Below are 24,651 nucleotides of genomic sequence, written 5' to 3' on the forward strand. Positions count from 1 at the left end.
AATCATGTTGTGGATTCAAAATTGATTGATAATGTGGTAAATTTAAATTTAAATTTGACTGATATTTTAGTGAATTTAAATTTAAATTTGATTGATAATATTTGACGATATTCACATGTTTATGCTACTTTAGTTGTATTATGTGTATGCAATTATTAACTGAATATTGGTAAAGACCATTTGGCGTTCTTCCTCTTTTATTTTTGTACAATAATATTATTATATTATTACGTCTTATATTTTAGATTGAGTTGGTCAAAATAATATGTTACCAAAGTAGTCTTTATTATCTAGATTAATTTAATTCTAAAATATAAGATATTCATATCCATGAATTTATGTGGTCGGCCTAAAGGAAGATAATTATTTGGCCAAATTGTAGGTAGGCATGTGGTAATAAGTATGTGACAATTATAAGGATTGCTCATGTGAAAAATAGTCGGTCCAAAGAAAGACTATTTTTTGATAGAGTTAATTGTCAGTACTTTGATTACTACGTTGAGAGTACTACAGTTGGTATTTTTTGCCCAAAGGTTGGACATCAATGTTGTGTTAGGTATCTTGTTAAGGGGCCCACCACATATGTGAAATTATTTTATTATATTTTAATTATGAGCATATGTCTTTTTTTTATTGTTTCAGTTGATCTTACTCAAATATCTGGAAATCTGGGTTCAATCCTTAAGTTGAATAAATCGAACTTCAAGATTTGGAAGGAAATCCTAGAGATACTTCTCGGAGATACTTCTCGAATGTATGGATTTGGTCCTTGCATTAAGGATCGATAAACCTACTTCTACTGAGAAACAACCAAATATGACTAATATAGAGAGGTGGGAATGGTCAGATCACATGTGTCTGATGATCATTAGGCACTCCATTTCGGAGTCTTTTCGAGGCTCTATCACGAAAAGTGAAAAATGTCAATAAGTTTTTTGCTCAAATTGAGAAATATTTTGCTAAAAATGAGAAAGGAGAAGCAAGTAGTCTTTTTACTTCTTTAACTTCTATGAGGTATAAGGGCAATGGAAACATGAGAGAGTACATTATGGAAATGTCCAATCTCGCAGGTAAATTAAAGGCACTTGATATCGAGATAAATAAAAATTTACTCGTACATCTGGTACTTATCTCTCTTCATGAAAATTCACTCAGTTTAAGATAAGCTATAATACTCAGAAGGATAAATGGAGTATTAACGATCTTATCTCACAATGTGTGCAAGAAGGAGATAGGATTAAGAAAGAAATGACAGAAAGTACTCACTTGGCAATAGGCTCTCATGATAAGAAGAAAAAGAAATTTGTGGATGCTGCAGAGGGGTCATCTCAACAGAATAAAACCAAGACACAAGCTACTGAAAATCCTTATTTTTTCTGCAAAATGAAAGGTCACTTTAAGAAAGATTGTCCCAAGTACGCTAAGTGACGTGTAAAGAAGGGTAAACTTCTTACTTTGGTTTGTTCTGAAGTTAATTTAGCTTTTGTACCTACAGATACTTGGTGGATAGATTCTGGTGCTACTACTTACATAAGTATACCAATGCAAGGTTGCCTGTGGAGCCGGCCACCAAGTGATGCTGAAAGATTCATCTATGTGGGCAATGGCAAAGCAGTTCTACTTGAATCTATTAGGAATTTTAGATTACTTTTAAAAATTGGTTGTTATTTGGATCTGAATAAGACTTTTATTATACTTTCATTTAGACGGAATTTAGTTTCTATTTCCAGTTTGGAAAAATTTGGTTTTTCTTGTTCTTTTGGAAATAATAAAGTTAGTCTTTTTCAAGATTCTAAGCTTATTGGTATCAGTTCTTTAATTGATAGTCTATATATGCTTGATTCTTATGCTTCATTTAACAAGATCCTGTTATCTAATTCATATGGTACAAAGCGTAAATTAAATGAGAATTCCACTATGTTATGGCACAAGCGTTTAGGTCACATCTCTAAATAGGAAATTCAGAGACTTGTGTCATATGGAATTCTTGATTCCCTTGATTTAAGTAACTTCAACATTTGTGTGAAAAGTATTAGACAAACATAAGAAAATTAGGTGCCAATAGATGCTCAGACGTCTTAGAACTAATACATACAGACATTTGTGGTCCATTCCCTACGACCTCTTGGAATTGACAACAATATTTTATTACGTTCATAGATGACTATTCAAGATATGGGTACCTATATTTAATTCATGAGAAGTTTCAATCCTTGGACGTTTTCAAGTCTTTCAAAGCTGAAGATGAACTTCAACTTGGAAAGAAAATTAAGGTTGTCAAATCTGATCGTGGTGATGAATATTATGGTAGATATGATGGATCAGGTAAACAACGTCCAGGGCCCTTTGCCAAATACCTAGAGGAATGTGGAATCGTCTCACAATACACTATATCGGGCAAACCCAGCATGAATGGTGTAGCAGAAAGGCGAAATATAACACTTAAGGATATGATAAGAAGTATGATTAGTCATTCTTCTCTACCAGAATCCCTCTGGGGTGAGGCACTAAAGATTGCAATATATATCCTTAATAGGGTACCTAGTAAAGCAGTAGCTAAAACCCCTTATGAGCTATGGATAGGAAAGAAGTCTAGTATTAGGCATCTTCACATCTGGGGTTGTCCAGCTGAGGCTAGGCCTTATAGGCCTAATGAAAGAAAATTGGACTCAAGAACTATTAGCTGCTATTTTGTTGAGTATTCTGAGCGCTCTCGGGGTTTCAAGTTTTATGATCCCACTTCTAGATCATTATTTGAGACAGAAAATGCTAGATTCCTTGAGGGTTTTGAGTTTGGGAGAGGGAAAGATAACATAAGAAAAGTTGTCTTTGAAGAGGAATTAGTTTCTTTTCCTCGTGTGGTTATAAATGATGTTCAGGCTCCGATTCCTAACTTTATTATTGAACCAATAATAGAACAAGACAACATTGATTATAGAAGATCTACTAAAGAGAGAAGAAGTGCAATTTCAAATTATTATAGTATGTTTCTTCAAGAATATCAGGATGATGTGGGCATAATGGAAGATGATCCAATCAACTTTCAACAAGCTTTACAAAGTTCTAACTCTCAAAAGTGGATAAGTGTTATGGAAGAGGAAATAAAATTCGTGAAAGACAATGACGTTTAGGAACTTGTCGAACTGCCATCAGGAGTGAAACCCATAGGTTGTAAATGGATATTTAAAACCAAAGGGGATTTACATGGCAATATCGAAAAATATAAGACTCGTCTTGTTACAAAGGATTTTACTAAAAAAGAAGACATTGATTACAAAGAGACTTTCTCTCCGGTTTCATCGAAAGACTCTTTTAGTGTAACCATCGCACTGGTAGCTCACTTTGATTTAAAGCTACACCAGATGGATATAAAAACTGTGTTTCTCAATGGGAATATTGATGAGACGATTTATATGGTGCAACCAGAAAACTTTATGTTTGGTAATTCAAAGTCTATGATATGCAAATTGAAGAAATCTATCTACGGTCTTAAGAAAGCCTCTCGTCAATGGTATCACAAATTCCATGAAGTGATAATCTCTTTTGGTTTTGAGGTGAATATAGTGGAAGATTGTGTACATCACAAGTTCAGTGGGAGTAAATCAATCTTTCTAGTATGATATGTCGATGACATACTCATAGCTAGTAATGATGTAGGTTTATTGCAAGTCACTAAGAGATTTCTCAAAAAGAATTTTGAGATGAAGGATCTTGGTGATGCTTATTATATATTAGGAATTGAAATACTGCGAGATCGTTCTCAAGGTATTTTGAGATTGTCAGAAAAGAACTACATTGAAAAGATTTTGAGTAGATTTGGCATGAAATTGTGCACCAGGAGATACCCAATCACTAAATGTGATAAATTTCATTTAGGTCAATGCCCCAAGACCATACTCGAAACCAAGGAGATGCAGAAGGTTCATTATGCATCAATTGTTGGAAGTCTGATGTATGTTCAAGTATGCACGCGTCCAAATATTGCCTTCATAGTTAGAGTGTTAGGCAGATATTTGAGTAACCTGGGGATGGATCATTGGAAAGCAGCCAAACGGGTTATGAGGTATTTATAGAGAACAAAAGATTATATGCTCACTTATCGAAAATCAAAAGTTTTAGAGATCATTGGGTATTCTGATTCTGATTATGCTGGATGTCAAGGCACTTTGCGATCCACTTCAGGCTATATCTTCATGTTGGCTGGAGGAGCTATATCCCGGAAAAGTGTTAAACAAACACTTATAGCTTCTTCTACCATGGTTACGGAGTTTATAGCATGCTATGAGACATCCAATCATGGAATATGGTTACGGAATTTTGTCACTGGGCTACGGATAGTGGTTGGCATAGAAAAACCACTAAAATTATTTTGTGACAATAAGTCGGCAGTGTTGTATTCCAACAACAGCAGAAGCAATACGAAGTCAAAGCATGTAGATGTGAAGTTTCTGGTTGTTAAAGAAAGAGTTCAGAACGGTCAAATTTCGATAGGACATATAGGAACAAACTCTATGGTGGCAAATCCATTGACTAAAAGTTTACCACCTAAAGTTTTTCATGAGCATGTTGCTCACATGGGTGTTAGTCACTTTTCTAATTCCATGGTTTAGTGGGAGTTTGTTATTGAGGATGTTTTTTTTACCTTATTTTGTTTATTTTCTATATAGAATAAAGTTGATGGTTTATATTTTATTATTTGAACTCGTTTATCATGCATGCAGTTTAGCATAAAGTATTTAAGAATGATCTCATTAAGGAATTTGGACCAGTTGGAAACAGGTATGATCTAGATCACTTTGCATGTAGTTTCCATGCTATCCATCCATACTTGATCTATGTCATTGAATGTATTGGAATTGATGATCAATGAAGGTTTAGTTACAAGGGTAGTGATGAAAGTCGCCTTGATTCCGTGCTAATATAGAAGATGGATCAGATTGAACTAAAGGGGAATTCGATTATTGAAATAACCTGTTTATGCGCACTTAAGATTTATGTGATTTAATTATATCAGGTACACAGACATAGCCCAAGTGGGAGATTGTTAGACATATGTTTAATTAAATTATGTGTTATGTATGTGGATTAATAATTTATCATATTGGGGTATATTAGATTGTGCCCTATTATGTGATCTAATTAATTAAGGCCCTAAATTCCTAATTGAGTATGGACTTAATGGGTAGAAGTGAATTCCTAGTTAATTAGGATTTAATGGGAACCCTAATTGAACTAGTATATAAAGAGACCTTAAGGCTATGATCCTCAATATACCAAAACAATAAGCACTCAGTATTTCTTGAATCTCATCTAGAGAAAGATCTCATTAAGGGCATTCAGAGTTTTGATTTAGGAAGACTATAATCATCTTAAAGTCATCGTCATCTTGAAGCTATTATCAATCACAATGGAATCTGATATGTTGTTTATTTTTGGCAATTTGACATGAATGATCCTAGGGTTTATCGATTCAATATAGATATTACGAATTTATGCTATCAAATTTCACATAAATATTGATGGGGAGATGGAGAAATTAGGACTATTCCCTCTTAATAGACATTTGGAAATTGTAAATAAAAAATAATAATAATAATAATTTTTTTTTAAAAAAAAAAATCATCCACATGGATATATATATAACTCCCTTTCTACTCTATGAAGAGAATGAGAGAAGACCACCTAAATAAAATTCTACCTTCTTTCCTGACAACAAATCATCCACATGGATATATATATATATATACACCACATCATCATTCTGTTAATAATTAACAGAGAATTAATTATATAAAATATTAGCATTTTGACACAGACACATAGGAGAGATGAACAAAGGACAATATTTGTATACTCTTATAAATGAAAGGGTAAAATCAACCCATAAAGTTTCTCCTCGTTAGTTATAAATAGCTAATATACATTTTTAAAAAATATTACATACAAATTTTGAATAGCTATCATATATGTATATATGTGTGTATGTATGTATATAACTTGCATTCTATTAATTCAAAATTTAATAAAATAGAAAAGAAGCATTATTATCAAATATCTTCTTATATTTTCAGTTACTAGAAAACAAAGATAAAAAAACAAGAAACAAAAATGTTACCTTTTACTTGGTTTAACTTTTTTTTTTTCTTTTTCTTTTTCAAAGATGTCATATTCTAATCCAACCTAAGGAATAAAAATGAAAGATGGAAAGGGTTGTACTTTGAGCCCATTTTCCTTTCTTTAAAGACAATTAACTGAATAAGCACACTTCACACCCATGTAGATTGGAGTTTGCATCAACCAATCAATTTGCTTCTTGCTTTTGGTGAACTAACCCTCTTTCACCCCTTTCAAGACACTTGTCCCAATATTTTAAGAATAAATTATTGAAAATATCATCTCAATTTTTAAATTTCAAAGTTTCTACTTCACTTTATACTTTCAAACTATTTCTAATATATATATTTTTTTACTAACCTTAAACCTTTTCTTCCTTTATAATAATAAACTATATTAGTTATTATACTTCTATTACTTGAGATTACTTAATAATCTAAAATGCTGAATTATCTTGTAAGGAAGGGAATAAAGGATGTGTTAGCCTAATGATTTGATCTTTAAATTTAATATCATAGGCCTTAGGAGTAAGACCTTTGATTTACTCAAAAGACAAGACACTATCTCTCCTCAAGGTTTTAAGTCAATTTTATGATTTGAGATCTCTCTAAGATCAATTTATTTAAGAGTTGAATAAGAATAAGGAAGATGATTGACCTTGTATTAAACAAGTAGATATAACATTGACAAAAATCATTTTGAAGCTCCATTATACATATATTTTCGTTTCATCATTAGCACAATTTACTTTTTTAAATTCGAAAAAATTACACAAACCACCTTTGGACTATCAAGGTTGTTACAATTATTGTAATTGACTTTTTAATTTGATTGATCATCTATAAATCTTGTACTTTGTTACAACTATACGAACTTTTAATTTGATCAACTAACCCTATAGTTTATTAATTGTTACCATCACTCTTTCTAGTTTAAATTTTACATTTACGCTCTCTTTTATTAAATTAACATCCAATTTAAAATTTTAATTGACAAAAGGAACAGAACTACTATGTAGAAATAAAATAGAAATTTTTTAATTTAAAAAGTAAGATTAAAATATTACATTTACATTTTCTACATTTTAATTCTCCCCTAAAAATGGATCATAAAAACAAAGAATTAATTCCAATTTCCATGTGTTGATCAGAGAGAAAAAGAAGAAAAAATCTGTTTAGGAAGTAAGAAAATTCTCGGTCAAAAGATCTAACTTCCCTAATTTTTATATATATAGATATATATATATAATTTGTTGAAATCCCGTAAAATTAGATTAGAGAATAATTAACCCATTTCTCTCTCTGATTTTTCTGCTGATTCTCTTCAAATTTTTCTCTAAACACAAACCGCAAGTAAGAAGAAGCCAAGTGGGTGGAAAAAAAAAATTAAGAATCAGAAAAACAAGAGCGAGAGACAAATCAGAAGGTAAATTTTCTTTTTTCTTTTATTTTTTGGAGGCTCGATATTATTTTTATTATTGCTTTTGTTTAATAGAGTAGCTAGGCCTGCTGCATAAATAAAATTTAAGTAATAAATTAATATTTTCCAAAGCCCAAAATGGTAATTAAGAAAGGATTTATGTTCTCGGCTTTTAGTAGAATTAGCAGGCCGGCCGACAGACAAAGATTTCTCTTTTTCATGTGGGTTTTGCCTGAAAAGAAGAGTGTTTTGTGTTTTTGGTTGTTTTTTTTTTTCAAAAAAAAATTTTAAATTTGTATATAAGGCGAGGGATTGTTCGTTTTCTTCAGTTATTTGTTTGGGATTTATTTATTTTCGTAAAATGATGAAGCTTCGAAAGAGAGCGTTAATGGAGGCTAATAAAGGTGGAGAAATTAGGAAAGTTCATATTATTTACTTTCTTAGCCGGATGGGACACGTGGAGCAACCCCATCTCATACGTGTTCATCATCTGACCGGCGGTGGCGGCGGCGGCGGCGGCGTTTATCTCCGAGGTATGGTTTGGGTTTTTCCTTCTTCTGTTTCATCTCCATTGTACGATAGATTATGGACATAAATGTTTACATTTACTTGTGATTTAAATTAAAAGTGTATTAGCGCACTCATTAAAATAATTTCTTAATCATCTTTTTTAGTAAGGGATCAAACGTTCTTAGAGTTGATACTAATTACCATTGGTCTAAATTCATTTTAACTAATTACTATCCATAATCCTACTTTGAGTTCAATGCTCGATCAATTATTTTTCTTTATATTTCGTGAAGACGTCAAGAGATGGCTAGGGGAATTGAGAGGAAAGGACATGCCAGAAGCCTTCTCATGGTCATACAAAAGGTTTTTTCCTTCTAATTGTCCCATGAAATTTCATATGGATGATCTTAATTTTGCAGCAGTAAAGTCATTTGTACCAAATGAATGATGCTTGACAAACAATAATATAGATAATCTACACGCTCTTAACGTACTCTATTACAAATCTAAAATTTGAATCGACAGTGCAAAAACAATTTAAAAAATTCACCTAAAACTTTAATTTAGAATCCAAAAAATGAAACATATAGGTGGTGAAGAGAGATAATTAATAAAAGTGAGAAATTGCAGAAAGTACAAAACAGGGTACGTTTGGCAAGACCTGGTGGATGACGATCTCATAACTCCAATTTCTGACAACGAATATGTCCTTCAAGGATCCCAAATCATATTTCCCACTACTCTCTTTGGTAATTTTTCATTTTCCATTTCTGCCCTCTCCTCTCCTCTTTTTTTTTTTTTTTTTTTTTTTTTTTTTTTTTTTTTTTTTTTTTTTTTTTTTTTCTTTCTTTTTCAATTTCTCATGATTAATGTTTTTGTTTTTCACAGATACTAAAAAATCATTATTCAGAGAGGAATTGGAGCTAAATGAAGATTTTCAATCCAAATTTCTGCAAAAGAATGTAGAAGAATCTCCACCGTGCGATTCGGAGAGATCGACGGTGACGGACGATGGAGATTCCATGAAGGTTGAAGAAGAGACAACTAAGAATTTGGAGACACCCCCCAAACAGGGGATAGAAGAAGAAATACATGAAATTGAAGGGTTTAAGACGCAATATTCTTCTTTGTATGCAAAATTGGTGAAGAACAGCAAGGAGAAGGATAAAGAAAAGGATCTCATGGAGAAGGAAGGTAATTCTTTTTCCTTTTTTTCTAATTACAAGTTTAGTCCTTCATTCCGATGAAGACCGTGTCGATTTAGTACCTCAATTTTTAATTTTCTGTTTAATAAATTTTTGAAATTTTAAGTTTATTTGTAATGATCTCTAAATTTATTTTGGGTTTAATATATTTTTTAAAAATTAATTACACTATTAGATAAAGTTTAAATTTCATACCTAATAATGAACCTTTATATTTTCAATTTTATGTTTGGTATGTATGTATATAAATATACACACAACATTTAAATTGTGGATATTGTAGAACGAATTATTCACATTATAGTGACATTTCACATTAGAGTTTAGACTTGATTTTTTAAAAAATATGTTGGTATTTCTTTTCTTTTCTTTTTTTAGAAAAAAAAAATAATGTTGGTATTTTAATATGCTCCAATATTTTGGTTCCAAGCATGGTTGATATTAGAATAAGCTCCAATATATGAAAATTTTCAACCTCTCTCTCATTGTCTTTTACTCTTTCTCTCATAAAGAAAATAATAATTGTATTGACTAACTTATTACGTCTTTATTTAGGCTATGAAAAAAAATAGAATAGGCGAATTTGAACTAATTTTATAGCATGCATTTCATTAGAAAGTCTTGATAAGTAAAAATAAATAAATGGAAATGGATCTTTTTTTCATAACTTTAATAAGTTTCAGTTTATAAATTTTGAAGTTGTATAATGATGACTAGATATATTAATATTTTTTTTTTTACTCTTATTACATCTCTTAAAATAATTAAACCAACTCATGCAAGGAGCCAAAAATCTTCTAACTTAAGAGCTTGAATTAATAGGTTTTTCAAAAATCTGACGTTGGTAACCTTTTATTTTTCAATAACTTAGGTCTCATTCGGTAATCATTTTATTTTTAATTTTTATTTTTGAAAATTAAGTCTACGAGCATTATTTCTACTTCTAAACTTCTACATTTATCATCTACTTTTCACTAATGCTTTCAAAAAGACAAAGCCAAATTTTGAAAATTAAAAAAAAAATAACTTTCAAAAAATTGTTTTTGTTTTTAGAATTTAGTTGAGAATTCAACTATTGTATTTAAGTAGGATGTAAATTATAGTAAGAAATGTAGATAAAAAAAGACTTAATTTTCAAAAATAAAAATAAAAAATTAAATGGATACCAAATGGAGTTTAACATTCATTCAAAAATTATAACACAAGTAATTATGATTAGATAAATATATATTTTTTTAAAGAAAATCAAACACTAAAGTTACTAATTATATAGCAATTTTCATATATATATGAATATATATATTTATTTTAAAAATCTCAACAGGTGGACCCACAGCCACGTCAACAGTTACGTCATCATCCCAACCTGCATTTACAAAGAGCAAAAGCTACTCAAGCGGAGCTTCCCACGTGCTTCGTCAGTGGATCACGTGCGGGCCTGGAGCAGTAGACACAAACGACGCCGTTTTGGTCAAGAACCGATCTCCCAAAGATCCACCGAATCAACCGCCACCGGCGAAACTAAAAAACGACGCCGTGTTTTGCAGAGACGACGTGTTGGGCGGCTCCGCCCGAGTTATCGGTAATTCTTGTGAGGGGAACCTCGAAATCCGCCGCCAATACAGCCCGCAAACTTCTCGGTAATTTTCTAAACTTCCCTTATTATTAATTACCATTTTCTAAAAAATTAAAAGTATACAAAATTCATAAAAATTGTTAAATAAGCATTTCCCCGATATTAATTAAGTTAAAATTTATTGGTTAATATTATATCCACATTTATGATATTTTGGTTATATTATATCGATTTTTTTTTTAATCTAATGAAATTGTTCTACTTCTCTCGTGGTGGTATAAAACTCAAAGATTCATATATAATTTTTTTAGTAACAGAATTGAGGATTAAACGGCTAATTTCAAATAAAATAATATATGTGAATTATTGTTGAACTAAATTTATATATATATTACATACAAAAAAGAATAAAATAACGGTTAAATAGTGCATTTTGATCCTATTTATAGGAAAAGTTTCGACGATTCAAGGAAGAAAAGGCCGAAGGAGAGCGGCGTTAGAAAGGTGGCGGCCACGGCAACCTACAAGCCGATGGCAGGACCAAACTGCTTGTAAGTTTCCACGGCATTTAACCATGAAAAATCAAATTTCGACCATATTTTGTTTTTACTTTTTCATTTAAATGGGTTTGAGTTTTTGTTTGTCACTCTCAACAGATTTTTAAAAGCCACGGCCTTACAAGAGTTGAAGAAACAAGCCGTTTTTTAAAAGTCGTTTGTTTATAATGGCAGATTTCAGAAACCCCTTTGAATTATTTGATTTTCTCTATAAAAATGTTTTATAAAAACTCATGGGATTTGAACTTATTATTTAACGTCGGTTTCTCAAAATTATGTTTAGTTCAAAACTTTTATTCTTGTCGGTTGAATTCTTGAACTTTAAAAAGTATTTACCTTATGTCATTAAGACCTTATTTGATAATCATTTACTTTTTTATTTTGTTTTTTAAAATTAAATTTGTAGACATTACTTCCATCTCCAAATGTCTTCCTTTTTATCTTACTTTTACTAATGGTTTAAAAAACTAAACCAAATTTTAAAAATTAAAAAAAAAAAAAAAAGTAACTTTTAAAACCTTGTTTTTGTTATTGACATTTTGGCTAAAAATTCAACCATTATATTTAAGAAAGATGCAAATCATGATAAGAAATGATGCGAAAATAGACTTAATTTTAGAAAATAAAAAACAAAAACAGAAGTGATTCCTAAGTAGGGTCTAAACTTTTTGTATCTGATGGGTTTCTAATCTTTAAAAAGTGTCAAATATTTAGGTAATAATTTTGGATTTTGAATTTAAAAATTTAATTTTATATTTAATAGATATTGGCCTATATGACATTTTAAAAAGTCACAAACCTATTAGAGATACAAAATCGAAAGTTAATTAGAGTCCTGTTACATATAGAACTTAATTATAAATTCTAATAGATTAGTTAATTTTAAAAAAATCTTAAATATGTCTAAGACCTTATACATACTTGAAAGTAAAGGCTTATTTAGCATATGCAAAAGTTGTGGGAACCTTTTTGACACAAACTTAAATTTTAATTAGGTAATAAACTGGCAATTGAACCTATTGTACATTATCTTGAAAAAAGTCAATTATCTTAACTAATTTCTATGACTGGACATGTAACTAAAATATATATACACTCAAAGTGAGATTATCTATTTATTTAAAAGTTGTATAAACTTTTCTAAAAAATTAGAAGTTGGAATTTCTCATCTGAACGAAATTTAAATAATCTTGTAAGTTCTATTTTTGAAATGCCTTTCCTTAGGTTATGTGGGAAGACTTTCAGACCGGAGAAGATGCATTCACACATGAAATCATGTAAAGGAATCAGGTCTTTGACCAAGACTGCTTCCACATCAGACAAAATGGCACTGTCTAAGTCAACTACGACGAGAACTTCCGACAAGGATTCAGTTTCCACCTACTTGTTGACCAACTGAAAGACTTTGCTTTGTCAATCCATTGTTAAAATGTCAATTTGTCAAGAGTATTATTGAATGGGGTGTCTCCGTGTTCACAAATTTGGTGTAAATCTAGAAACAATACATAGTAGTATTATTTAAAGGGTAGGTTTATGAAAAGGATTTGTCACAAACCAAAAAAAAAAAAAAAAAAAAAGTGAATGAAATCCGACTTCATATAATGAATTAGAATTTGTTCTTCCCGATTAAAATGACTTTTTAAATACTTTGAAAAGTATTTGATAGATTTAAAAAAGTCATGACATTTGAGCTATATACCCTTACCTATATTGGGTCAACTATTGATTTAACATAGTATTATAGTATATGGTATAAGAGATCATGTATTGAAATTCCGACAATGTTATTTCCAATCGATGATTTACCATGATATAATGCAACTCATGATATTGAAAAATGAAAACTTATATGCATAATTTGATAGAAGATATACTCAAGTAAATAGGATAAGGAACAATGAGGTCAATATTTGGTTAAAATTTCTACCCTAAACTTTGAAAGAAGTTAGTATTTGAAATTTTTACTTCAGTAGTCTAGTCGATGTGATCCTTCAACTTGTATCTCTATCGGCACGATCAAGTGGACATATCGACATGATTTAGAAGAAATTTGTACAATTTCTTCCTCAATAGCTCCATTTTATCATGGATCTCGACTTTGCTTTCAATCAACTGGTTCATCCATTCGTTTACCCTTTTGAGCTGCCTAAGAAGATATGCAATCTCATTACCATTTTCCTTTACTAGTAGCCCAAAAGCATTGTCAAGCAAATCCTCCAAATACTTCACAAACCATCGACGCGAAACCGAGAGTAGTTCTCTTGCTAATTCTACAGCCTCTTTTAAACCATTCCTGCTATCCCACTCCTCCTTTTTGGAATAATGTGATAGCTTAGTATTTAATTTAGATGGATAACTTTTGCGATTCGTGGGGTTTGGTTTAGGGGAATGGTTTTCGAAATCGAGTTTGTTTGTAGCGTTGTCGGTGACGATATAGAGTTGTTTTTCTTGAACTTGAGATTCGAGCTTGTGATCTTTTGATTGGAACAAATTGAAATTGGAAAGATTTGTAGCAATAGCGGCCTGAATCCATGAAGTGGCATTAGTATTGTTGGTATGGCTAAAGTTGTGTATGTTTGAATTTGGTGATGGCAAATTGTTGAGCAATGAATTCAAGGTTGAGTGTGCTTGTTGGATTCTCTCATAGAGTTGTAAAAATTGCTCTGCCAATTTACCACCAGAAATTTGCTTTGAAGACTCACATAGTTCTCCAAATAAGCTGGAAAACAAAAGGGAAAAATTAATAATGATAAAAAAAGAAGAACAAAAAAAACAATATATATAGACTTAAATGCGTCCACTCGTTCATATGCCTCTGGGTTTAAATATCGACACAATAGATGAATTAATATTTTCATTATATCAAATAAAAATCGAAGAAATATAGTAAGAATATGAACAATGCACAAGTCTAGCATCTATGATGTAAAAAAAACTTAAAATTGTTTAAAATGATAAAATACTTCTTCATTAATTAATTTTTTTTATAGAAAATTTCCATTCCTCTGAGAAATATCTATCGACATTTATTCGATATTTCCTTTTTTGTTTTCATAAATTTGAAATTTCAATATTTTTTTGTCAACACTCATATTTATATAACTCCTCGATGTTTGAGAATGTGAAGTTAAAATATTAAAATTAGGATTCCTAGAGTGGATAAAATATTGAAGGGCTAAATTCCAATTTTTGTAGGGTAGTTAAGAGAAAATTAGAATTTAATTCTTATGCTTTATTATTAGAATTTAGTCCATCCTCCAATGTAGTCCTTGTGTATAAGGGTTTAAAAAAATATAAGGAATATTTATGAAGTTTTATCGAACCGTAGAGATTAAGTTCATGTTTACTATTTCACGTATTTCAATGGACCACATTTTTTATATTAAGATTGATGGACCTAAATTCTAACTTTTTAAAATTATAGAAACTAAATTATAACTTTTTTTCGATAATCAAATTTGCAATTTAATCGAGGAAAAAAATGAACAAAAAGAATATAGTGGGTAATAAAATAAGAAGCATACCACATAGAATGAAGGAGAGCTTCAGTAGCAGCTGTTTCTTCCAAGGCATGAACTGCAGCCATAAATGCAAGATTTCGACTTCTAACAACTTTCTGCAAATATTCACATTCCAAATACACACACTCACTTTCTTCCATGGCTTCAATTTCTTTCAAATATTTTCCCATTCTTTACTTTTAATTTATCTTTAAAATAGGCTTTGCTACTTTTGGATAAATTTAAAATTTTCATTTCAGCTAAAATATTAAAAGAAAAAAAGGTGTTGGGCAAAAAAAAAAATCCCTATGTTTTAGAATTATTTTGAATTTCATCCTTCATCATTTAAAATTTTAGAATTTAATTTTTTAATTCATCCATTATGAATTGGGGATTGAAAATCATGCCCTTTTGAAATAGAAGTTAATATCTTATCCATTATTATTTAAAACTTTGTTAGCCTCACGGCTCAATTGATGTTCTTTTTATTGTTAATTTGAAATTCTGGCTTCAAAAAAAAAAGATAATAGTTTCGTTATTAAAAGTTATGCCCACTTTAGCTTGCATATATATTCTAAATTCCTAATGTTTTAAAAAATTTCGACCATTCAATTATTGTTATATTTTCATATTTGGATATGTAAGTATATATTAATCAGCGACACAATTTATTCATGTCCATTCTAGTGACATGTTTGTATATATAATGATTAAGATTTATATATATTTTATGTCAATCGAGCTATACTTTTTTTAATAAATATTAAGAACTAAATTGATAATTTCTAAAAGTTTAGAGATAATTTGATCATTTCCGCAAAAATAGACTATTATTTAAAATTTCAGCATGAATATTTTCATAACACTTTTTAAAGAAAACTTGCTAATTACCATAAGAATTTTCTATTGGACAGCTGCCTTGGCTTCACAAACTCAACTTTAAGTATTTTTTTTTACCATATATATATGTGTATATTGAATTTCCAAACAAAAATAGAAGAGATTTCAAAATCCAAGAACTAAGGCGGGAATTAAACCAATAAAATAATAATACCTTTCCAGCAATGGCCACCGTCGACGGCAGCGCCCTCCACGCTATATTCTTCTCCGGCCAATTTTTCAAATCCACGGCCACCGGAAGGGGGCGGATTTCCGCCGGTAACTTCACATCTTTCCGTTTGACTGTGCTCGTCAGCTTCGCTACCAAAGAGCTCTCATCTTTAGTTTTTAATGGCGAAAACTTCGGAGCCTTGGCCGACCCAATCTCGGAAGACGCCCTACCCGGCGGCAAACCGGTAGCCTTTACAGCGGCAGCTGGTGGCGGAGTCCCTCGGTCCCACCCCCGCCGCGCCGAGTCCAAACTCAACCTCCTCCTTGGCTCGACGGCTCGTTTCGAGAGTCCACCGCCGCTTACGGCGGCGCGTGAAATGGGTAAGGCATCGCTGGAGACCAAATCAATGGGATTTCCAACACAAGGCTTTCTTCGAGAAACGGGCTTCAAGCCACGAAGAACCGGGACCCGAGAACCGGATCGGGCCGGGTCGAACCGGGAGACGTGAACGAATTGACCCAACTGAATCTTGTCGCTGTAAATTAAATCCAAGTCGTCGTCGGCAATGGAAGCGTAAGCGGAATGGAGAGAATCGGAGAGCTTCAAGAAGAAGCCTCTGGTTCGAAACGGGTCGTTTTGGTCGTCGTCACCGGCACCGGGAAGAGAAGGGACGATCTCGAGGACTTGGAGAAGAGGCGACCGGTGCTCGCCGGTGACTTTGAAGTTCTTGTTACCGGCATTTTCGATGAGCTTTGAGAGGATACCGGGTGTGAGAGACGCCATTGTTGTTCTGTGAAAAGATTTTTGAAGACAATAGAAATATTTTTCTTACAGCTTCTCCATTAGTAACTTTTTTTTGTTGCAAGCTCGAGAGAGTAAAAAGAAGAAGATGAAAGGAGCTTGATATAAGTTTTAGACATGTTTTAGACAAATAAAAAAATAAAAGATAACATACTAAATTTAATATTGAAATTTTAGAGGCATAAATTTTAGTTGTATAACTAAAAGATTAGTTTTGATTTTTTTTAAATAAATAATTGAATATATCACATATCCATTAAATATAAAATTAAAAGTCTACGTATCTATTATATATAAAATCTAAAGTTTATGAATTTATTAGATATAAAAATAAAATTTTGAATAATAAATTTATAACTTAATAAAAACTATAATCAAATTACAAATTTTGTCTCAGGGTTTTGTTTTTTTTCCCTTTTGCCTGTACAAACTTGGTTTCTACTTTAATTCTTATATTTTTTGTTTTTGTACATTTTGGTCTAATTTTAAATTATTCATGTTGATCTCTATATTTTCAATTTTGATTTATTTTAGTTCTTATAATTTAAAATGATCATTTTCAGCCCGATATTTTTAAATTTGTTCATTTTGGTCCTTACATTTTTGAAAAGTTGTCATTTGATCCCTTCATTCTCATGTGTTAAAGGATAAAAATGGTCACTTTTAAAAAACATTTCAATCTTTTCATATTAACTTTAAATAAATATAATTAATATGGACATATTAAACCTACTATTAAAAGATTGTAGTTTTGTTTGAAACTTTTTTTATAAGATCAAATATATATTTTAGGACCTGGTTAGAGACTTTCTAAAGAATATAAACTAAATAAACTCAAAATTAAAACTGTAATTTAACCCAAAAAGTTGTATTAAAAGATAAGGTTTTGAAATTTCTCTATATAGTTTAGCCATTGATTTGTAGGCTTAAAAGTTAAAACTATATCCATTCTCTGGAAAAAGAAAATAATAAGTCCCTCTTGTTTCGGTTGGAGTGCATTATTTTAATTATTTATTATGATCTTCTAGGTAGGAATTAGGATTTTATTTGTAAAAGTTGCATCCATGACCACAATTAATCAACTAAATGAAATTATAAAAATTAAATTATTACCCACTAAAAATTTATCAAATATGCTAAATTGTTACTTATATCAAAATTTAATACGAAACGGATTTTTCAACGATACTTATTCATTACTTGAGTTTTTTTTTCTATTTTAAAGTCGAGATCGATTAAACTCATTTTGTATAAAATATAAATTATTGACCAAAATGGTCAAAATTCAAATCTCACTTATATTGTAGAATTTGAATATATATATATATATATATAAGTTATTTCAAATATTCATTGAGATCATAAGTCTAAACATTAACTTAATATATAAAATAATTATTATGCTTTTCTAAATTAATTTTAGAAAAAAGAGATTTTCAGCTACGTCCATGGCTTGAACTTCGATAGTAGAGATCCTTAGTGAGGGGACATAAAAGAAAAGATGACACGTGTCAAAAGGAAAAGGAGACTTGACCTTGAGATTTACAAGGTTAAGAAAAAGGAGGAGCAGAAACAGAGAGCTCGGTTGTCGAGATTAATGCCCATCCTTCACTACAAACAAACGTATCTCCATCACTTTACACATTATATTTATCATTTTTTTTAATTATTTTATTTTTTCAAATTCAACCCATTTACCAATGTTCTTTATTACTAATATCTAATTGATTCATTTTCTGACACTTGGAATATTACTTTAAAATAATAATAAATCACTTTTAAGCTCTAAATTTTTATAGAAATAATAATTTAGTCTCTAAATTATTATCTAATGACAATTTAGATCTTGAATTTTATTATATAACAATTTAGTCTTATGCTTTTAAATTTGTAATAATATAGTTCGTATTGTAGAAATTATTGTTAAGATTTAATAAAATTTCTTAAATAAATACAAACTAATTAAATACTCAATATTTTTATAAAATTCAAAGTTTACATAATAAAATAATAAAAGTCGTTATCAAACTTTGATGAATTTACAAATTTCAATGTACGAGGACTGAATTGTTACATACTGGACTAAATTATTAAAAAGTGAAAGTATAAGGACTAAATCGTGACCAACTAAAGTTTAGGGACTAAATTGTTACTTTCGTGAAAGTTTAGGAATCAAAAGTATTTTTTTTAACTTTAAAGGAACTAAATTCTAGTTACTTGATATTCCCATTAGGTATATTTTTAATAAAGGATAACTAAAAAAAGAGGAAAATTCAATGAGTAACAAGAGGGAGAGTTGGGAACGCAAGTGTACACAATGGACCATTCTATAATTTCATTCATGATGACAAGTAAAATGTTAAAAAAAGTAGACTAGTTTCATAAGAGCATTGTCAAATGGATCATAAGTAAAATTAACTCCTTTAGTTTCCTAATTCCTAGATTATTATATAATCAAGTTATTTTAAGTTTTTATGAATCTATTTGATACTTTTAAATTTTAGCAACATCCTCAATTTGAGATGTTTTAGACTTTTTGAAGTCTGAAAGTCTTATATTTTGTTACTTCAACTTTTTGTAAATGTTGAATTTGGTCGTTGTTAAGTCAAGTTGTAGTAACAGAAATTAGGGGTTGGGAGATTCGAACTACGAATCTTATAGTTTCTAGGTATTCAAATGGTAATTAAGTTATGTCTAATTTGACGAAACGTGTGATTTAAAACAATGTAAAGTCTTACTATATTCCTATAAATATTTTGTTAAATACAAAATTTCACACAATCACCTAGCAAAAAGTGCAATAAAAAATCTCTTGAGAATCTTGAGCTTAGGTGTATTCATTTATCATAGAACGTTTGTAAATAATTTAAAAATGATTAAAATCATTTTCATGATTACGTTGAAAATCACAATTAAAGATGAACGATATACTTATACAATCAAAATTGGTTTTAAATGATAAAAGTTAGTCCTTTTTAAACAATTTAAAACATAGTCACACACCATATTTCTAAACTCTTAAAATCCTCATTTTTAAATTACAATTAAAAAAAAAATATAACACCACAAGCACTCCCCTATAACTTGGTAACATCTATTTTACTGAAAATTTTAAAAGGTCACCAAACATAACATTATCTCAAATTAAACAAACTTAACTTTAAAATATTTATTATTGAGTCATTGAAAAGAAATATGTACTTTAGCGACATAAATAATAGTTATAAAAAAAATTAAGTCTTTAACCATATTTTTATATTTTCAAGATTTCTCTCATGAACCTTAAAAAAAAAAAAAAAAATTAATTACGTAATTATATATAAAAGAAAAGGAAGTTGGTAATTAATTATATAGGAGTTGTTTAATACCAACTACCAAGTAGATATATAAATGATAAAGCACACACTGACCTACTTTGTCTTTACACAACGGATTATTAAACACAACTAAGTCTACTTGGGATGTCTTGTCACTCACCAAACTACTAAACCAATATTTTATATATAATTATATATTAAAAATATTCATTTTATGTTGTACTAATTTTTGCAATCCAATCTACTGTCAATCACAATTCATCATTGTGATAACCTTTTCAATAACTTAATATTTTTTATTTTTCTTTATTGTGTAATTGACGCGAGTTGCTCAAAGATGAAGAATTCATAGGATATATTAAATATTGAAAAATTTAATATATTTAATCTAAAAAGTTCTTCACCTTTCGAAATTAACCTCCATTCTAAAAATATCTTTTCTAACATCTTTATTACTTTTTCACTTTTTATTGAGAGAGTTCATACAGTGATGTTACAAAAATAATCCCATGATAAATTTCTTTAAATGGATTTCTCATAAGATTTGGAAAATTTTTTTTATCTAAAAAATAAGAATGGTAATTAAAAAACTCACAACTTACGTGGAAAACAATTTTTTCATAAGATTTAGAATAAAAAATTGGAATTTAAGCCTAGCAGAAAAATGGAATTAGCTAAAAATCCATATTGTAAAATCTCTTTGTAAAAATATTTTCTAATAAGAATCTTTATAGGAAATTAAATTAACTTTAATTTTCGGGAAAAAATTGAACTTGAAATTGGAATGGGGTAAAAAAAAAAAATGTCTTTAGGTTAGAAATATAAAAGAAAAAAAAGGAAAAGTTACGTTTTTGTTGTTGTTTTTTTTTTTTTAAAGTTTATCAGGAAATTACATAACTTCAAAACTACATAAAATGTCATCCATATCTTTTCTTTCCCTTTTGCGTGGAGATTCTAGAATGGAATGCTTAAATGAAAATCGATTTGCCTGATTTTTTTTTACCTTCTACTTGTGTCATTGTCAAGTGAAATTACTGGAAAGACCAAACAGACTAAATGTGAACACTAGGGATATACATGAGTTGCGTTGGGTAATGAAGTTTTTTGCACCAATTCAAAAATTTGGACTAGTGAGGTTGGCTACTTGAAAGACTCGAATAGGGTTTCTAATGAAGTTGGGTTGAGTCACTGGGTTACACTGTCTTTTTCCTCTCAACCTTTTCCCATTTTTCTTGGTTTTCCAATTTCACAACTATATTAGTCATTGCTAGTGAGTTTATTTTTGTACATAGATTAGAGAGATGGAGACGAAAATAAGAAGGATCAAGGAGTGAGAGCAATCAAGGATCGAGAGCTGAAGCTAGGGTCACCGTATGGTCATTCTAGTGAGGGAAAGAGGAAGAAGAAGAAGAAGAAGAAACGTTATCGAGAGAAAGGTGTCAACCATGAGGCTTACACTAATGATTGGAGAGAGAAATCAAAGATAAAGAGGAAGAGCAGAAGCACGTAATTTGTTGGTTGTTTAGACAATTTCACATGGAAATGACTCAAGGAGGAAGTAAAAAAAAGATTTATGTTTTCAAAATCTATAACATATTACATTTTGGCCTTCAATTTTTTTACTAACCATAAAAAAATATTTGTATAACTTCTTAGATAAGTAGACTCCTCTAAAATTTTGAAGTCAATTGGCATACTTGTGATACATAGAAAGTAAGTAGAATAGAAACTCTTACTCTAATCATAATTTTGACGTAACAAACATAAAATAAATAAATAAATATATTCGTGTATGTGTAATTAAAGTAAGCTAAAAAAAAATAGTATATTTTATAATGCATTCAAGTATTACTCTTTTATTTTTAAATCTCCACCACTTATTCTATTACACCATAAAATTCTACTTCATTCAATTCATAGTTCGATTCTTGATCAACCAAAACATCTTTAAAACAAGTATTTGACTCACTAGATAAAGTTAGAATTTAAATTTTACCAGATATGCATTTTGTTATATATGTTTGCTTTATTTCTAAGTTGTGGAGTTGTTATTTCTATAAAGTGCACAAACCATTGACCCATAAAAATTCGTCTTTTATCTTCATAAAAATTCTCTTTTATCTTACTTATGAATTAACTTCTTACAAATCATAAACCTACAAACTAATATAGCAATATAAAAGAAACTAACATTTCTATCAGCCTGGTTTAACTTGGGATGATTTTTTTGTTCACGTGCATAAACAAAATACCTAAAACTGGTTTGTTAATGATTTCGTTTTTAGTTATATATATATATATATATATATATATATATATATATATTTTGAATATATGTTTATTATTTCTCAAATTTTCAATTATGGTGTTGGAGATTTGGTTTGTTGGCTTGATAATTTTATTTAAGGCAATGATTTTGCAGATGTTTTAAATAAAATCTTAACATCTAGCTATGACATCAGATTATTTTCCTTATCTCAAAATATCTGATTGTGATATTTAGTCCAATATGTTCTTTTTTTTGAAGCGTGACTTTTTTTTCGAAATGAGGACTTGTTTTCTTTATTGGATTCGACTTTTTAAAGAGAGCTTTTTAGAAAATTTAGGGTCGCCACATTTGTTTAATTGAGCAAGATGATTTCAATACTTTGGCCAAATTATCCTACATTGTGTTCTTGCTCGTTTGCTCACTATTCCGCCATGCAAATTTGTCATCCGTTGAGTGCAACATATCGAAGATTTTCAAGGTTTTAGGGGGAGCTTAAGACTCAGCTTTGAAGGAAAAGTGCTCCAGCTTAGGGAGATCCTAAGATTCATCAGTGAAGAGAATTCGCTAACGTAAGGAAAGATATCGTCCTGAGAGGAGTCATACACATTGTCGAGTGTCGAAGTGTCAAACGTTAATATTAACATGCTTAAGGGAGCCTAAGTTCAGCTAAGAGGGAGTCTCACATCTAGGGAAGTCTAGGTGACGTGTGAGTTAAGCTCTACATGAGCCACTATAGTAGTTGGTATATTTCAGATAATTACTACGTTCTAAATTGTTTAACTCTTTAATATTAGTGAACTATTTTTCCTGGGCACTACATGTTGGGATTGATGTCCTAATTCTCCCGGAGTCTCGTTGTTTGTAATTATACACATTGTTTTATGAATAAAATAACTGTTATTTCATTCTGGCATTTACTCATATCAAATAAACAAAGCTCCATGGATATCTTATGTAAACTTAAGCATGTATATGTGATATACAAGTGGATCATGCCTTAAGTGATAGCCTAAATACGTCTGTAGTATAAGGATTAAGGTGGGATACCCGATCCTTGTGACACTACGGATATGACCCGCTTTGTAGAGGTTTGCAAGTGTTGCAAACTACTATAGATGGTAGATCCTGACCATTCATGTGGAGACATGCGAGCGGGAGTGTCCTATACAAAGAGTTTGTATAAGACCGGACTACAAGATAACTAGACTATGTATATAACACCGTTGATACTGGAGACTTACATCTCACCTAAACGACCATAGGTGACACGGCCTCAATCCTAAGTGTTTTGAGAACTCTTGCCTTTGAGGGTGGTCCTTTGATTAGTATGGGTGAGAGTTGCCAAATTGCCAACTCAACATGCCCACCTTTTTGGGGATTTGTCTGATTTGGGAGTTGAAAACCCAGTTAATCAAGATGGAATTCATTCCTTCCCCGAAGTAGGGGTAAGTAGATAGATTGCTCCCTTAAGAACTGATTCCAGGTCTTGAACATAGTGGCCACAACTTCTCTTTGGAAGAGAGGACTCGGTCATAGTAGGACTATGATTTATGTTCATTACAGGGATCGGTGGTACTTAAGGAGTTAGATGTAACTACAGGGGCATAACGGTTATTGGCCCAGTTGTACTTATGAGCGAACTGTGAAGGGTTATCGCACCGTTGATTGGTTGATATGGACACATAATATATCTGTAGTAAGGAGAGTTCAGTTGTCGATCTTTAGTGGAGTGCTTGACAGTTAACGGATGGTGGATCCCGTGACTAAAGAGTTTAGTTATTTATTCACGTACCATTGGAGCTTCGAGCTACATGTTCATAAGGCCCCTTTGGTAGCTCAATGGATTCAAGTTAAGGATCAGTTCTTGGTGTTGATTTGAAATGTTTAAATTGACAAGAGGTAATTCGATTATATATGATATGATCGATATGGTGTATGAGATAATCCACATGGAGGATTAATGTAAATGAGATTTACATTGAGTGAAATGGAATAGAAAAAGAGCTATGGTTTATATGTTTCATGAGATGAAATATTAAAACTATAGGTTATAAATATATTATGGTAAGTTAGTTATCATTTATATTTATAATAATATTAATTATTGGATAATTGTCTCTTTTTCTCTAATAACCAATTGAATGAGAGGTTATTAGTGGTTTCACGGTAACCGTGAGATAAAAGGAAAAATATTTTCCTAATTTTAGTAATATTTGCAAAGATGTTGTTTTGAGATTTCCAATTTCGAAAATACCTCACGGATAGTTGTCAAGTAAATTAGATTTATTAAGCAACAGTTTGGAGCTAGCTAAACAATCGTGGAGTGTTCTTA

The 24,651-nt window shown here is 30.4% G+C and overlaps 2 protein-coding genes across 2 annotated transcripts; one reads left to right on the forward strand and one right to left on the reverse strand.

The window, feature by feature from the left end:
* Positions 1–7,713: 7,713 nt before the first annotated feature.
* LOC120087098 (UPSTREAM OF FLC protein (DUF966)) lies at positions 7,714–12,990 on the forward strand. The gene is made up of 7 exons (XM_090317478.1): positions 7,714–8,066; positions 8,337–8,406; positions 8,674–8,792; positions 8,932–9,237; positions 10,573–10,888; positions 11,274–11,375; positions 12,606–12,990. The coding sequence occupies exons 1-7, from the start codon at positions 7,895–7,897 to the stop codon at positions 12,778–12,780; spliced, it is 1,260 nt and encodes a 419-aa protein (XP_090173604.1). The 5' UTR covers positions 7,714–7,894; the 3' UTR covers positions 12,781–12,990.
* A 221-nt stretch (positions 12,991–13,211) lies between these two features.
* Positions 13,212–16,842, reverse strand: LOC120086885 (elongation factor 1-delta, putative (DUF936)). Its single transcript, XM_039043701.2, has 3 exons — positions 15,936–16,842; positions 14,906–14,997; positions 13,212–14,100 (listed from the first exon to the last, which is right to left on the reverse strand). Exons 1-3 carry the CDS (start codon positions 16,713–16,715, stop codon positions 13,398–13,400), a joined length of 1,575 nt encoding a protein of 524 aa, XP_038899629.1. The 5' UTR covers positions 16,716–16,842; the 3' UTR covers positions 13,212–13,397.
* Between the last annotated feature and the right edge of the window lie 7,809 nt (positions 16,843–24,651).

The sequence above is a fragment of the Benincasa hispida genome, chromosome 9 (assembly GCF_027475165.1).
Source record: "Benincasa hispida cultivar pf3 chromosome 9, pf3_genome.v1.1, whole genome shotgun sequence".
NCBI classification, from domain to species: Eukaryota; Viridiplantae; Streptophyta; class Magnoliopsida; order Cucurbitales; family Cucurbitaceae; genus Benincasa; species Benincasa hispida.

Bases quoted from the DNA above. Each gene is read 5' to 3' on its own strand.
- LOC120086885 (XM_039043701.2), bottom strand. From the start codon at position 16,715: ATGGCGTCTCTCACACCCGGTATCCTCTCAAAGCTCATCGAAAATGCC. The intron at 14,998-15,935 runs GTATTATTATTT...GAATATTTGCAG, and splicing joins CGGTGGCCATTGCTGGAAAG to AAAGTTGTTAGAAGTCGAAA. The intron at 14,101-14,905 runs GTATGCTTCTTA...TTTGTTTTCCAG, and splicing joins GCTCTCCTTCATTCTATGTG to CTTATTTGGAGAACTATGTG.
- LOC120087098 (XM_090317478.1), top strand. From the start codon at position 7,895: ATGATGAAGCTTCGAAAGAGAGCGTTAATGGAGGCTAATAAAGGTGGA. The intron at 9,238-10,572 runs GTAATTCTTTTT...AAATCTCAACAG, and splicing joins GGATCTCATGGAGAAGGAAG to GTGGACCCACAGCCACGTCA. The intron at 10,889-11,273 runs GTAATTTTCTAA...TCCTATTTATAG, and splicing joins TACAGCCCGCAAACTTCTCG to GAAAAGTTTCGACGATTCAA.